Below are 12,491 nucleotides of genomic sequence, written 5' to 3' on the forward strand. Positions count from 1 at the left end.
TCCAGACTGATGTAAAAAATCCTATGGCACTTTTTAAAAGGAACAGAGATAAAGCTTGGGTTTGGTCAATTCCCTTAAACTATTAACATAATAGATTTGGCTGACATCAATGCCAGTCAGCACATCTGGATCTATAAGCTCACTGTACTTTTCTTATCACATTTAGAGCATACAACCAACTATTTTGCTAGACATATATCAGATTTAGCATGTACAACTAACTAGACTCATAAAAAATACCAAGTTTTTCTACTGCTTTTCTCAAGTTATTTTCTTACATGCATGTTACTGTCAAGCCAGAGGTGAGAATACTAACCTAAAATATTCTTGACTTGCTGTTATAGTTATTAATACATTCTCATTCTTAATTTCTAGAGCTCTGAACAAATGCAATACCAAATATTAAAAGCAACATATGAAACAAACTTGTTTGATTTGAGAAGGGTATTAGGTTGTCAGGGAAAACAACTAAATCTAAGAGAAACAACATTTGATGAAAAGCCTCAAAGCTTCAAATGAGAAAAGACATTATTCAGATGCATGCAGTTTGTAGGGCAAAACTTTTCAGTGCATTTTCCAGGATCACAGAAGTATTATTTTTTGAGATTTAGCACGGCCCAAATGGCATAACTCATTCATTGCACCTGTGCCAAAATCCTTTCCGCAACACAAGTAATCATGAGTGCTTCAGAAATGCAGAGAGATATACAAGACCATTTACATTCTTCATTAATTTCATCTTTATTACCAACCATACACATACCACCCTGCACATTTTTTACCATTATATAACAGCATTATGGAAATTTAATTGCTCTACCAAATGCTCTGGCTCCCACTCATCTAAGAAGCATGGAAATACAAACAACAGTCTTTATTTCCAGTTTGAAAACACACTAAGCATTCTTGGGGGGCATTAACTATGAAATGGTCACAGATGCTCAGTACTCTCCAGAATCCAACATAAGAAACTGCCCCAGTATTTTCTAAGACACTGTTTGAGATTCAAAGCATAGTGTCATTCAATAGTTTTTATCAACAATCAAGCAATTATGGAAAGAAGGATATCAGAAAATCAAATTGGGGGTGACAAGAAAACCCTGTTTTATGTCTTATTTAAATATTAAACAAGGAGAATAATATTCCTGGTTAGGGCCCTAATTTTGCAAAGCATTTACTTAAGTGCTTAAATGAAAATCCCAAATGGAAAGGTGCCTTTCATGTACATAGTAGGTCACAGTTGCAACGGAAGAAAAGAATGAAATATCAAAATATATCTTTCATCTCATTAAGCAATCAAATAGAAGGCAAAAATTGCAGTGTTGAGGGCGAAGGACTTTTTATGAAGTGGGCCCTGCTAAATTAGTAAAAGCACATAGTGATACTATAGTTAGTATAAGTGTACATATCCAATGAATGGAAACCAAGTTTTGACTTCAAGAAACATCAAAAGGAAGATGTTGCTGAATCATTACCTTTGCACTAAAATTCCTTAAGATGTCTTTGAATTTATATTACTACAACTCGTTAAATTCTTCTTTTGCTAAAAAGTTCATTGCAAGCTTTTTTCTGAACATCCTCCTCCTCTCAAAGGAGTTTTGCTCTCAGGGAAACAAAAGATATGTGTGCGTGGGGAGTAGTGATTTTTTTTTTTTTTTAAATAAATTGTCTAGCAATGAGGTGATTCCCTACAAAACCAAAACAAAACCCCCAGACTGCTTTGCACAGCACCTAAGCTACAAAACTTCAGCGACACACTAAATGTCACTGTCTGAATCTGAAATTCTTAGGTCAAAAGAATTCAAATCAAGACTAAAGATGAACAGAATTACCACTACATCTTTCTTTAGAAAGTCCAATTGCTGAAGAGACATCTATCACATGCAAGCTTTTAGCAATGGGTTAAAACACCGGTAATTACCTTTGTGAAAATACTGCTAGATACAGGTACCATATTGCTTTTAAATTATGCCTATGCGTACCCAGCTCTGACATCTCTCACGCACATCTTCCTCTCCATCTAATAAGCCTTATCCCATGAAGCAACATCAGTTCAAGGAAAATGCAGCTCCTTCACCACCCAGTGAAGACTCCAAATAAAACCCCAGCTTTATTTTGTTCAATCAAACCAGGAAGGTAATACTCAACACAATGAAACAGAAATAAGTAGGAAAGAGAGATCAGGTTTATTCAACAGAATATAAATACCCAGGAGGAAAAAAACAAACACAGAAAAATATCTCACAACACATAATAAACAGAACATAAACAAAACTAGATTAATCATTGCAAGACCCACAAATTCTAAACTAGGTTCTAAGATTACAAGGAATACAGTTTAAGCAAGATAAAAACCTTACGTATTAGAGAGTTCTTTGTCTCAGCCAGCTGCTGCCAGCTTGTCTGTCTGTCTTTCAATTTCTCAGAAAGGTGTGTGTGAAAATCTAAATGAAATAAAACAAATACATTTTAGAGATGGCTCTTTTTCTCCTTTTCTTCCATTCTGTTCACCTGTAGTGTAACACAGCCAACAATGTTTTACCTCCTCCCACCCAAAGCATTTCTGAATAATAAAAAAATACATTACTCATTGTTATTTAGAGATTAAGGATTCTTTTAGCTTGTTCTCAATGACATATAAAAACGCATTTTGAGTAGCAGTAGTACTGGTGAAATCTTGCTTTGCAGGAGGTACATGTACCCACGGTTGGTATCATTAACCAGTAAAAGGACAGAGGATGTAAAAAACTGGCTATAACATGTGCATTACAATTTAACTTGAAGTCCATGCGAATCTCCATACATGCTGTACAGTAGGTATTTAGGATCATACTAATTTATTTTCAGTGTATTATCTATTATTCCTGTAGCCAAGTATGCATCATTACATCCTTCTAAAAGATAATTTCTATCTTCAAAAGACTCTTAAGATACATAAGGAAAATGGACACTTTTGATGTAACAAATCACTTCTTACATGTTTATTGCAGCAGCATGGTGAGTTGTACATGGACTATCAAAATAGTCAGGCTCACTCTGCTACATCTCTGACATGAACCAATGGAACTGCAGTGTTGCAAGGATGGCAATATTTTTTTCTTTTTTGTCTCACAAAAACTCTCCAGCTTTAGGTAGGCAGTTTTTAATATATACACACACAGAGAAAGAATCCTTTGGTTCTGCATGGTTCTTCTCTTTGACTAAAGAAACCCCAGACTTCTTTTGGTTTTACAACTAATTCAAATACACCTACATTTTGAGAACATGACGTAATTAAGGAGTCCTCTTCCATTTGAAAAGCAAAACATCAACTGAAAATTGTTACTGAATCTCGTTACAGGAGAGTTTTCAGATGTAGTAAACAGGAAACATAAAATCTATTTTTATTTGTTTACATGAATTTCCTTGCACAAACCAAAGACAAGAAGCCTGATAATTAATATATGGTCACTTTAGTTCTTGTTCTTCACTGCCTTTAAGGCTTCACTGGGAAATTATTTTACTTTGTACATCTCAGGTTCAAATCCTTAGTAATTGTTACAAGATAATAATTTAACCTTGCACCCAAGACTCACCAGAATCAACAATGAAAATATGTTCTGTATACCACAGTAATTTATTACATGCAAACAGCAACAACAAAAAAAGACAATGCTTTGACACTTAAAGGTAAAAAAACAGCTGACCAAAACAACAGAAAATAAACCATTTCACACGCTAAAGATGTAAGGCAATAAATTAGCTCCTAACAAATTAGCTATTTGTTAGGAACACAAATATTTTGGGCCTAAAATGCTTGCAACAGAAACAATATGAAAGAACAGCAGCTCCTGAGTTTCATTCACATTGCTGGCTTTGGAGGTAAAAAGTAATTTTAAGGGACAAGTTATACTTTTACAAACAATAAAAAAGAGAGTTTAATAAAACGCCACATGTGAAATTCAAACTGGATGTGTTATGACCTTAAGTCATTTTCAGGTATTTTGGCTCATGTCTAATTAGTTCATTTCTGATTTTGATGATACAGACTTTTGATTTGAAAGCAAGGAAGAAAAGTAAAAGATTTTTCAGGAATGCGCCACTGAAAGGTAATTCCAAGAACAATATGTAAGTGAAGCAAAGGTATGTGAAGTGCGGAGCACAATGACTATTAATACAAAAACTTTAGTAAAAAAAAAAAAAAAAAATCATTGCAAATTCCTTCATTTTGGTGTCACCAGCAATCTTCCCAAAAATATAATAGTAAAAATTGATTAGATTATTTTTTATATTTGTCATCTTTTAAAAACAGGAGAAATTAAATATAAGTAAACATATGCATACACAGGAATATATCAAAATGGAAGGTATGGATTTGTTTCACTAAGCTTTTGGTTTTTTTTTTTCTTCTTTTATGTGAAAATGGGACCACATTCTTAAATACAGTGCAATTCTTCTATGGTACTTACAATTAAATTAAACAAATTTAGTAGTTTGCAATTCTACAGTTTCTGTTATATCACACCCTATAATATGTAATTTTTTGAAATCTTTACTGACTCTATTCTTGTTTTAATACAAGTTTTGCTTTTGTTTCTTTTTCAAGAGGAAAAAACAGAATTAATTCATCAACAGTTTATCTATCGATATTTTATCACATTATTCTTTAGACTTGTATATGTTACTGAATGTGCTATTTTCCCTTTTTACCTGTCGGTGGCCACCTTGGGACATTTGATCCTTACAACTACAAAGGGTACAGATGAGGACAACAAACTGTTTCCCCCAAGGAAGCTGAGCCATCCCTCTTTTTGATGTGAAACATCTAAAACTAATGGCTAAAACATAAGTTTCCAAGCTCTGTTTCTCTAACTATTTAAAAAAAAAAAAAAAAAAAAAGTTTGTTACCCATGCCCAAAGGAAAGAATAATTTAAATGTTGAGATACTTTTAAAATAGTGTCATTCAAAGGGAAGTCTCCACCACTATTACCTTCGTTGACACTCACAGGGAGTTAAACCTAATTGCATTTAGGGTTATCTCTAGAAGCTACACTCGGAATCAAACATCCTCATGAGGACTATTGTTCTAACTAATCTACTTATTAGGCTTTTATTCAGATTTAGTACAGTCTTTTATAAAAAACATCTCAAAGGGACAGTAATGGATTTTGCAATTATCAGACAGAAAATAATAGACTATGACCTACAATCTTTGGCCTTGCCAAAAATTAGGAAAAAAATATCTTTTGTAAGTAACTCTTTCAATCACTAAGTTAATTTTAGTCCCTATCAGACACTGCTGGAAGAAACAGAACCTGTATGAATTTGCTGTGCCTTGCTCTTATACATCCTTCCAAACCAGAACCCCCCACAATGTCCACAGGCCTATTTGCTCCTACAGGGAGTGGCGGAGAGAAAGAAATCCGCTTTCTATGCGATACTTTCAAAGACGAATGAGTAGCAGGTTTTGGCTTGCTGTCTCAAGACCCAGCTGAAGTTAAAAATCAATGCCGATACAGCTAATTTTAAATAATAGTATAAATACCTGCAACACTTTCTGAAAAGGGAGAAAACAAATACTGCAATCCCTAAAGCAGTCTCTTGTGAGGTATACGATATCCAGCCTAGCTGCTTGTCTTCTGCACGATATTCAGCAAACTCATTTTCTTCTCCTTTCCTCACAGCAGCCTGTTTAGAAACTGATGCTCTATTTCACTATTCCATTACTTTTCAACATTTACCCCACTTCCCTCACACCCCAACAGTCTCCCATGAGGCCTGGCACTCTGATGAGACCTACACTATGTCGTGCCCCCAAACAGAAGGCTGACAAAGAAAGTTTGTAGTTACTCCCTCCGGCCCCGCACTCTGCGGTCCCACACAGCCGAAGCTCACCGTGGGGCATCGGGCCCCACAGGACATGTCTCTCACAACAAAGAGGCTGGTCACCAAACATCATGTTGTTTTTCATTCATGGTTCCTCTTTCGAGCTGGCTTGACAACGACCCGTAACTGTTACCTCTCCAAGAGCAAGTATCACTCCTCTCTCTTCTTTCTTTTCCCTTCCAACTCCCTCACCACCTCCCCCCCATTCCCAGTTGTTTTCTTCCTTTGGAATTTCCCTCTTTATAGTCCGGCTTGAATGGATGCTCCCAACTACGAACTACAAAATTTCAACCTTATTAGTTCAGTCAGGTAACCTGGCATTTCAATTTTTAACATTTCCCAACAGGCATCACTAATCGCTTGGCTACCGATCACACAGTATATGCTCGACCCTCTAAGATGACAGCACATTGTTTAGGTTTTGTGGGCTTTTTTACAGTACTGAAACCTTTCGCATTTTAAAAGGCTTACTTTCTCCACCCATAATTCTTATGCCTCTCTTTTATCATTCATCTGGAAAACAGCCGTGGAATTTTAAGTATGACCAGAGCCCAAGCTCTGTTCTTATCTTCCCTCTTCTATTTACCAAAGTGGCATAACCCAATTTTTACTAGTAAAAAAAAAAAAATAAATTATGGGTTATTTTTATAAACTACCACCTCAGAAACATTAAGAGAAGGTCTTACAAACAAATACCCTTAATTTCTCAAGCTGCTTCCCCTCCTTCCCAATATTCACACAAAAACATCCAGTAATGAACACGGCTCCATTCCTGTCACATCTACATGGCTGAGGCTTCCCCCAGTGTTCTCTGATTTCCTCTCTATCGAACGCTTTCACTTAGCAGAAGTTGCTCCTCTGTTAGCACCTTTAGCACATTTTCATTGCTATTTGCTCAAGGTTTATTACTGATCATTATGGGTTTTGAGGAACAGGACAAAACTGGTAACAACTGACAGAGCTCTCTTCCTCAGGGCTGGGCAAGTCAAAGCTCTGCGTTTCCCTCAAATAACCTTTTTTGGTTTTGTTTGTTCACCACATTCTACCCTAACGTTTTGGATCAAGCCTACTGGACAGATGTAACACATGTGGTACTCTTAACCTATACATGCTGCATTTCTGGTGGGAAATAATGATTATGAAGAAATTATAAAAAAGTAAGTAATACAGAAATCACGCACAAAAGTATGGGAATATGAACTATTCTGCGATAAAAGCACCACATATTTTCTCTTTTCCTATATTTTCTTGGCAGAATTACTATCTGCTGTTTAACGCTACTACATTCTATTGCACATTTTATATCCAATGTTTCATTTTGTCTTTTACAGAAGTTGTATTCATTTTTTGCTCTGAAGTACATTCACCAAGCCAATTAAAATTAAAAAGCTTTACCTGCATAATATACTAGCAGCTTTCAAACAGAATTATTCTCCAACACAAAATATCCACAAGACATATTTTATCTTTTGCAAGTACACACAAATATGTTAGCACACCACCAAATATTCAGGCAAGAATAACAAACACTGCAAAAGAAAATGCTCCAGTATTAGTACAAGTCTGTTTGAAGCTTATTATAATTCCATAACCCCAACAGCAAATACACCATTTTCTCTCTCCTCAGACTACCCAAGGTAAGGTTACGAAATGAGAGTCGGTAGAATTTTTGACTCACATTGCTATTTCTGACATCTTAAATATTAGTAAACATGACCAGCCACAGATCTACTGCACCAGGAGCTGGATTTTCAAAGTGCATTGCCAATGTCTTCTATACAGAATCAACTAAGCAATTAGCTACATTAGATACAACAGTACAGGACTTGAAATGAGAAATACTTTCATTTCGTATTTTTATTTCCTATGGACTAATAGAAGCATTAGGGTGTACTGGTACCATAAGAATCACCGGGACATGCATAATTCAGATTGGCACTTAGTAGAATGCACAGATGTGTCCACTTCTTTCTGCAGAAGCCTCTCTACACTTAGGAACTTAAAGTGAACGAAAATAAAATTTGAATGGATTTATTTAGTCAAATTAATTAGTTTCTACTTGTCTTATTTAAAAAAAAACACTAAATACAGGCCCTCTGAAGTCCAAATGCATATGTCTACATAGGAGTTTCAATCAATTTCACTGTAACACTAAAAAATCACGCCACTAAATCACTGGTAATTTGGATGAATCTTCTCAAATGCCCCTGAAAAGCAAAGCCCTAACGACTGAAATATTCATACTTGCCTCTTAATTCAACACCATCATTGACTCCTATAAAAAGAAAAATTCTAAATGAGACTTCATAACATTTTTTTCTCTTCATGCTTTTTCCTTCTGGTTTTGTAAGGGTCAATTTAACAACTATTACTTCATGCTGTTAGGAAAGGGTTAGTATCCCCATACAGGTCAATGACTCAGCTACAGGTCAATATCCCCATAATTTATAAAACAACAAGCCACAATTCTCGTGGGAATAATTTATTAAAAATTAAGAAAAGCTTCCGTCTCAAGTAGCAACTACAGGTACTCTAAGGTTGCTTTCTCCTTCTTTAATACCTCTTCCATGCAAGTCTTACTCCCAAATAACACTTTACTATTAATTCAGCCTTGTTCCAATGACTATGTTTTTAGATCAAAAATGTAATGCCTGGAAAGACCAATACCTGAATAATTCAGGTAACAGGCAGAATTTAAATCACCAAAGTACAAACTAAACAGTTCCTAGTGAAAGTATCACTTTTTCAGATCTGGGGGGATCACTAAACACTGTATCCCTACATAAATACGATGACAAAATTCACATTTTTTTGTTTTACTAAAGTTTTACAACAAAAGTGCTCAGGTGCAAAGTTTAAATTTAGAGGGGGGTATCTGCATTGCACTACAACCAGTGCACATTCCAATTAAAGCGCTCATGCATGCTGTTCCTCATCACTTCTGGCAGTACACAAATCCCTGGAAATAAAATCTGTACGGAGATGGCTAAAAAGAATTTAAATACTAAAAAGAATACCTTTGAAAGATTTTTCTCTTTGTTGTGGGATACATGTTGATATCCTGTGCAGACAGGCTGAGAGAGTTGGGGTTGTTCAGCCTGGAGAAGAGAAGGATCCAGGGAGACCTTACAGCGGCCTGCCAGTGCCTGAAGGGGCTAGATGGAAGCTGGAGAGGGGCTTTGTACAAGGGCCTGTAGGGACAGGACAAGGTGAATGGCTCTAAGCTGAAAGAGGGGAGATTTAGATCAGTATTAGGAAGAAATTATTGCTCTGGTGGCGGTGAGACACTGGCCCAGGCTGCCAGAGCAGCTGTGGGTGCCCCATCCCTGGGATGCTCAAGACCAGGCTGGACGAGGCTGGGAGCAACCTGCCTTGGTGGAAGGTGTCCCTGCCCTTGCCAGGGTAGTGGAACTGGATGATCTTTAAGGTCCCCTCCAACCCAAACCATTCTATCCTTCTATGATCCTGTACTTTTTCAGCTTGAAAGTGTAAAGACAGAGTAAGTCAACCAAAATTCTACAGTAAAAATTATCTGCTCATACTTTGCGCTTCTTTTGTAAGGGAATAAACCAAACTTATCTGCTCTTGATGAGATTGCACTTGTTTTAATTTATCAACTAATGTCAGCAGAACGGAGTACTGTGACAGCTGTGAAATAAACATTAAGGGATTCATAAAACAATGGAAAGAAGGCTTTCCAGTACAAGCATGCAATTCTGATAGGACTAAATTATTGTAACCACATATTGGGTGCTGTGCCACCCTGCCTCTCCTCCAAAACAAACAAAGCAAACCACCAAAACATGATTTCTTCTGTCAAAAGAACAGCGCAAAGCTAAGACATATGCACCAAAAAAGGTAAAAAGGATCAAAGTGTCCTTTAATCCTACTGATACAGCAGGTAATTTTTCTATGACCTGAACACTATCAGCCCCACAACACCCCATATGCCTCTAACACTGTAGCTCATTGCTCATTCAAAATCAAGGAAGCCCCTAAAAATATAAACACTGAAACAAATACACACAGTTATGTTCTGAGGGGGCTGGAGATTGAGATCTATGTTCTAGCAATAATAATGCCTTACAAAACAAAGCAGTTTTTAAAGTAATAACTTCAGCATTTGACTTCCTCATTATACAATTATGTTCTTTGTTGTTAAGAATTACTGTTTGTTTTTCAATTGTTATGGCAAGTTAATTAATTGATGAGCCTCAACCACCTTTAGACCTACTTTTACTTACCGATCTCTCTTCTACAGCAAGTTCTACTGGGGGGGGGGGGATGGAATTAAATCATATTCTAGTTTTCAAGTAATTTAGTTGGTAAAATCTAATTTGTCATCTGTGCCTGTAAACAGTTTTGAAGAACTGACATGCAATTAATGAGAAGACAAGCAGACAAACGTACTGTCTTACTGTGTTATTTGTTGGGAAAAAAAATTTACAAAGGACAAGATTTCAATCTCAAATTTTATCAACTCTCTCTTCAGCCTCTATAGTGAGATTGCCCTATAGCTTTTAAATAAAATTATTCTCACTAATCTTTGACAAAGAATGTAAGTACAACTTGTCGTGAGCCAGATCAAAGACCTTTTATCACATCTGTAGGGTAAGGAAAAGTATCAAACTATAGTACACATATGAAATAATCCTTCAGAACAGTGTCAGAAACTCTTGGATGTTGTCTCTCAGACTTTTATTCAACAGCTCTGCTTGGATTTTTCTCCCATCGGTTTCTCAAGTCTGGCTTTGACCCCGTGTAAATGACAATTTACAAAGTCCATGGAAAAGAAGTCCAGCAACCTCCCTGAATGTTATATGAAGTAGATTTTTGTTCAGTTTGGATTTACCATTTGCTAATTAGATGTTGCATACTCCCCGTATGGGGAAAAAGCAGCGAACAATCATTCCTTATTCTCTGTGGCACTCACCACTGCGCAGGCTCCAATCATGTCACCAGCTGTTGGTTGTTTTTAACACTGAAGAATATTAAAGTCACTCTTCAAAAGGAAACTGTGCCAATCTTGGCTAACCCATCTCACTGGCTCTTACCTTTTACAGTTCTACTACATCATTCTTTAAATGGAAGAATGAGAATTCAACATACTGTTCAAGGTACGGACACCCCACACCTTTATACAGTGGCAGTGATGAGGTCTTCTGTTTTGTTCTTTATATAAACTTCCCACTGGTTCCTCTTGTTTGTTGTAAGAAGGGGGTTGTGTGCATTATTTTAATTTTGTATGGATATCCTTTCACAGGATTGTCCATTGTTGCACTAACATAATTTTCCCAAATAACAACAGACAATTCAGAGCCCATCATATTTCTTCAACAATTATCAATTTCACCTGACATTTTCTCTCCCACCCATTCAGAATCATGAGATTGTTTGGGAAATTTTTCTGTGTCTTCACTACCCTGGGTAACATTTGGCACAGAGAAAACAACCACCTCAGCACACAGCTGTTTTCCCAGCTCACCAAAATAAAGTTTTCCCTGGGAATGGAACAGCAAAGTACAGGAGGAGGGTGTAACACACTCAAAAATTCAGAGAAAGTCAGCTCTTTTATGTAACAGTGTACATTTACCTTACGCATCAAGGTAACTGCTTCCCTCTGCATACAATGTAGGCCAGTAATAAATATACTCCTCTGTTTCCTGATAGATAGAACCTAGCCTTAACAACTGCCCAGCTTCCACAAACAAGTTCATAGAAGAGCCATAAGAATTGCCTGGACATACATAAATATATTACAAGTTCATGCTGTGCACTGTTAGAGAGAGAAAGCATTAGACACAATGACTCAGAAGGAATAACATTTTAGAGTAAATAAACATAGCAAATACTTTCTACATGTAGCAGAAGGATATTTATGATACGAAAAACACTGCAATATATTCTATCTAAGCTACGTATACTGAGTCATGTGGTGAGTGACCTAGTTTCCTTTTCATTTTAAGGGTATTTTTAGTTATTCCCTGTTGATTTATGTTTTCATTAAAACCTCAGGGATATGTCCTTTTGAAATCTGCTGGAGACTGAATGGACATATGATGGTTTGTAAAGAATACCTAGGAATTCTCTCCCCCAATGTTCTCTCTCAAAGTCACATGTCTAATAGGAGCTCAATTGAAGAGCAAATAAGCATCATTTGTTTACCTCTATCTTATCTTTCCTTCACAGGAATTTAAATGCAAATGTGAAACAGAATGAACACCAACAAATGCATCAACTGGTAGTGCAGTAAAATGTCTTGAATCAACAAAGGAAAGGAGACTACTGTGCTCTCTGCTTACTGCCACAGCATTCTGCAGTTGGCAATACCAGCAGTATTCTGTGTATCTTATATAAAATTCAGTTGCAGAAGTGAAAGTACTTTGAAAATCATCCTAGTATTTATACAGGAGTAGTGTAATGCATTTCCATAACCTTCTGGAATGGCATATAAACTTACTAGTAGAGAATTAAGGAGCCAATATTGATTTGAAATAGAAAAGACAACCCACCTAAGAAAAAAGCCCTCTGAATGACCCAAATCGTGTAGGATGTGTTAGAAGGGTTGCCTTTTTGGAGAATTCCCAGCTTAATTTGCCGTAAGTGGAAACTTCTAGTTGCTCTC

At 36.4% G+C, this 12,491-nt stretch overlaps 1 protein-coding gene across 5 annotated transcripts in view; it reads right to left on the reverse strand.

Annotated features, from left to right (window-relative positions):
• TENM2 (teneurin transmembrane protein 2) overlaps nucleotides 1-12,491 on the reverse strand; it is a 698,308-nt gene that overhangs the window by 315,341 nt on the left and 370,476 nt on the right. For all 5 annotated transcript variants that reach the window (XM_055812702.1, XM_055812701.1, XM_055812700.1 and 2 more), the window contains exon 5: nucleotides 2,361-2,444. In XM_055812702.1, coding sequence (XP_055668677.1) covers nucleotides 2,361-2,444 — 84 coding nt within the window. The remainder of the gene's footprint in view (nucleotides 1-2,360; nucleotides 2,445-12,491) is intronic.

The sequence above is a fragment of the Falco peregrinus genome, chromosome 8 (assembly GCF_023634155.1).
Source record: "Falco peregrinus isolate bFalPer1 chromosome 8, bFalPer1.pri, whole genome shotgun sequence".
Lineage (NCBI taxonomy): Eukaryota > Metazoa > Chordata > Aves > Falconiformes > Falconidae > Falco > Falco peregrinus.